Source organism: Octodon degus, unplaced genomic scaffold (assembly GCF_000260255.1).
Source record: "Octodon degus isolate 3935 unplaced genomic scaffold, OctDeg1.0 scaffold00287, whole genome shotgun sequence".
In the NCBI taxonomy this organism is placed as follows: domain Eukaryota; kingdom Metazoa; phylum Chordata; class Mammalia; order Rodentia; family Octodontidae; genus Octodon; species Octodon degus.
Genome location: NW_004524863.1, coordinates 679,530 through 683,955, shown reverse-complemented (window position 1 = coordinate 683,955; position 4,426 = coordinate 679,530). Strand labels below are relative to the sequence as shown.

Here is a 4,426-nt window from a genome sequence, read left to right as displayed (position 1 = left end):
TTTTTTTTTTTTTGCGGAACCAGGGATTGAACTCAGGCCCTTGCACTTGCCAGGGAAGCGCTTATTCCACTGAGCCATCTCCCCGGCCCAAAAAGCCCATTTTTATGTCATATATAATCTATAATTTAAAAACTTGTATGAGGCAAAAGCATTTGTTATTCCCATTTTCACTATACCACTGAATCAGTTCCTTCCTTCCTCCATGTCCTCTTTCTTTCTTTGATGGTACTGGAGACTGAAGCTAGGGCCTTACACATAAGCTAGGAAAGCACTCTACCAGGGAGCTACATTCTTAGCCTCCTCCCATATTCTTTCAGTATTAGAGGTTGAACTCAGGAACTTTGGCATGAGCTACATCTCCAGTAGCTTTAAAATTTTTTTAAATTTTAAGGCAGGGAGGGGCCAGGGGATAGCTCAATAGAATAAGTGCTTCCCTGGCAAGCATAAGGGCCTGAGTTCAATCCCCGGTTCTAAAAAAAAAAAAGAAAGAAAGAAAGAAAGAAAGAAAGAAAGAGAGAGACAGGGTGTCACTAAGTTGCTAAATTGCTCAGGCTGGGCTTGAACTTGGAATCCTCCTGCCTCACCCTCCCAGTGTTCTGGGATTACAGGACAAGGTCCATCCATCCTTTCTTTCTTCCTCCAAGCTTTCCCCTACACAGATTTATTGAATGTAAAATTTTATATACAAAGTAACCTGGACCTCCTGCCTCAAAACACGATCCTTTTCTAATATCCTGATATACTGGTTACAAAGCAACTTAATCAAAAACAAAGGGGGGGGGGGGCGCTTCCCCTTAGCACAGTTCTTTAAGTGGCTGCTTCAACAAAGCAGTCAGGCTCAGGTTGCTGTGGTTCAATCCCCACAACTCAAGCCAGCCAAACCTGCCCTGAAGGCATTCGGAGAAAAAAAAGTCCTTCTGACATTAAAAAAAAGAAAAAAGAAAAATGCGTAGTGCACATCAGATGCATGGCCTAGCCAGTGGAACTGTAATAGTTTTACAAGACCATTATCATGTAGGACTGAGTCTCAATGGAGGGGTGGGTGCTAAAGAACTGACAGGGGACATTAGAAGGCCATTTTGTGACTGCCACCGTGATGCTATGATGCTTCTGGATCATACTGTTCCCATTATCTGATTCTACACACACCACAGGAATCTCAGTGGGGTCAGGGGTCAGTATTAGCTGCTTGCTGAGCCTGGATAGGTATCACCCCAGCACCTCATCTGATAAGAGTCCCTCAGCAGATTAAGTCTTTGTGAGTCTGTACACAGGACTCCAACAATGGAGGCATTCTTCACTGTGTCCTCCAAATGCTGCTCTAAAGTTGCCTCCATCCTACCTGCCGTCCACCCTGACCGGGACACCAGAACAGGGTCTTATTTGCCTGGGCTGGTTTCAAACTTCTGATCCTTCTGCTTCAAGCTTCCTGAATAGCGAGGATTATATGGGTGCACTACAGCACCTGGAGAGTAAACTGCTTCTTAAAACAGTACTAGTAATAATTACTGTTGTAATAACAACAGTAAAAGGGCTGGAGAGATGGCTCAGTGGTCTAAAGCACCTACTTGGAACAAGCTTGGCAAAGCATCAGGGACCGCGGTTCAATCCCCCAGCACCACATGCCAGCCAGCCCCGCCCCCTGGTGGGCTGAGCTGGCCACACACACACACACCACACACTCTCTCTCTCTCTCTCTCTCTCTCTCTCTCTCTCTCTCTCTCTCTCTCTCTCTCATAAATAAAAAATAAATAAATAAATAAAAAAAAATAAAAAATAACAACAGTAATGGATACTTCCAGGATACTCAGGTTGCCCCAGTAATTCTGCCTTTTTAAAAAATCTTACCGTGGAAGAAGCACTGGCATGTCGGGCAGCAAGAACAAAACAGGATGAGTTCTGCAAAGAAAAACAACAACAAAAAATCTGTATTACTTACTCATCTCTTCTTTATATCAAAAGGGCTATAGGGACTCAAGTCTTTCTTCATAAGACCATTATTTGACATAAGGAAGCTGCAAGGCCACAGAACAGCTTGGAAGACATTACCAGTCTGAAGACAACAGCAGCGCTAAGTGCCTGCAGTATCCCAGCATCATTAGCATTCCCTGGGACTCCAGGGCAGGGCAGTTGTTGGAGTACTCAGCCCACCCCATCTGAGCACTGCCTGTGCTTCTGAAACCCAGTAAGGAAAATAAATGGGGGGGGGGGCGGGGAGATGGCTCAGTGGAATAAGTGCTTCCCTGGCAAGTGCAAAGGCCTGAGTTCAATCCCCAGTTCCACCAAAAAAAAAAAAAAAAAGAAAGAAAGAAAGAAAATAAATGGGGAAACTGACCAATTACTAATGCTGCTGGCAAGATCTGCCCAGCTCACAGCGTGTGGGCAGCACCCAACCTCTCCAGCCTGGGAGGATGCGGAGGCAGAGGGTGTCTTCTCACAGCAGCACTTGCAATCCTTCTGGGAAAGCACAGGGAAAACAAGAAACTAAAAGGAAGTAACTGACAGGAGACTACAAAAAAAAAAAAGATAAATCAAATAAAGCTGAAAAATTTTCTAAGATGTGTCAAAAGAAAATAATCATTAAGGTATCCTTAGACATGTTTGTGTGCATGTGTATTTGTATTTATAACTTAATGAGAGGGTTAAAGACTTTTTCAGATTAAAAAAAAAAGTATCACCCATATACCTGAACTGGAGGAATTTTTTAAAATATCTCAGAAAAATTAACTAGAAAGATACAAAAAAAAAGAAAAAAAGAGAGGGCCAGCCAGATAGCTCAGAAGATTAAAGTTCCTCTTAAGCAGATGCAAGGACACTCCAAAGACCCCGGGGTGCACTGAGACAGTGACTGAGAATGGGTGTGGTGGCACACACCTGTAATCCCAGCGCTCTGGAAGGCTGAAAACAGGAGAATCACTAAAGTCCAATCTGTGCAGTGAGACCCTATACTAAATACATTAAAAAAAAAAAAAAAGATGTGCCTGAGACTCAAGAAAGTTATCCATCAGTACAGAGATAAATGGCATAGTTTATGTTTTCTATGTTTAGATATTCTCTCCCCAACCAAAGAAAAAGTGGTTGCTATGAGAATACTGAGCTGCAACAGAAATTCAGCATTCATTCACTGATTTATTTATTTACAGGGTCTTGCTATGTAACCTAGGCTGGCCTCAAACTCAAACTCATGGTGATCTTCCTGCCTTAGTCTCCCAAGTGCTGGGATTACAGGCATGGGCCACCACATCTGACTAACACCAACTTTAAAATATGACAACCAGTTATGTTACTAGCTTTTAAAGTATATGTGGCCAGGGGGCTGGGGAGATGGCTCAGTAGAATAAGTGCTTGCCTGGCAAGCGCAAGGGTCTGAGTTCAATCCCCAGTTCTAAATAAATAAATAAATAAATAAATAAATAAATAAAGTATATGTGGCTGGGAGATGGCTCAGTAGAGTAAGCGCTTGCCTGGCAAGTGCAAGGGCCTGAGTTCAATCCCTGGTTCCACAAAAAAATAAAGTATATGTGCTGTCAAAGCAAGAGTTACATTGTACTAGGTAAGTAGAACCAAGGCCTTTAAGTAGAATAAATTTTCTGTACTAGGTTATTATGGTTTTTTGAGATAGGACCAAGGCCTTTAAGTACAATAAATTTTCTGTACTAGGTTATTATGGTTTTTTGAGATAGGACCAAGGCCTTTAAATACAATAAATTTTCTGTACTAGGTTATTATGGTTTTTTGAGATAGTCTCCCTAGTAGTTCAGGATGTCCTTGATAGCAATCTCCTGTGTCAGCCGCCCAAGTACTGGGATTAAAGGCATGTGCCACACCTGACTGCACTAGATTATTTTGAAGATAGAATGAGATCAAAGCCTCAGTTTCCTCATTTATAAAACAGCATTAAGAGTCAACACATATTTCACAAAGTTGTCTTGTAACAATTAAATTACAATAGATGTGAAAGTGCTTTGCAATCTAAAAGATTACATATACATATATGTGTACAAGTAAACCAATCCTGGAACAAGCCTATGCCTTTCCTCCTGCTGTCCAAAAGGCCGTAGATACCTCTTCTAGCAACTACGGCACTGCTGTCTGTGCTAAAAAATCTTTAGAGCCCATGGTAATGTATATATTACAAAATGCTACATGCCAAGAGTAAGTTTCTGTAGAGCCTTTTAGAATTTAGTATCCCTTCTTCCTGTTGCAGGAAAAGAAAAGACTAGGCTGGGGAGATAGTTTAGCCACATAAGCACCTTCCTGGCAAGTGCCAAGATCCTGAGTTAGATCTACAGTACCAAAAAAAAAAAAAAAAAAAAGGAAAAGAAAAGATTGAAAAGAGACCTTTAGAAAGGCTGCTTTTAAAACAATCAGCCCAAGGGGCGTCCAAAATGCCTCTAATCCAAGCAGTGAGGGAGTTGAGGCAGGA

General features: G+C 41.9%; 1 protein-coding gene across 1 annotated transcript in view; it reads right to left on the bottom strand.

Annotated features, from left to right (window-relative positions):
* Cs (citrate synthase) overlaps nucleotides 1–4,426 on the bottom strand; it is a 39,582-nt gene that overhangs the window by 14,975 nt on the left and 20,181 nt on the right. The window contains exon 2 of the mRNA XM_023707367.1: nucleotides 1,849–1,899. Coding sequence (XP_023563135.1) covers nucleotides 1,849–1,899 — 51 coding nt within the window. The remainder of the gene's footprint in view (nucleotides 1–1,848; nucleotides 1,900–4,426) is intronic.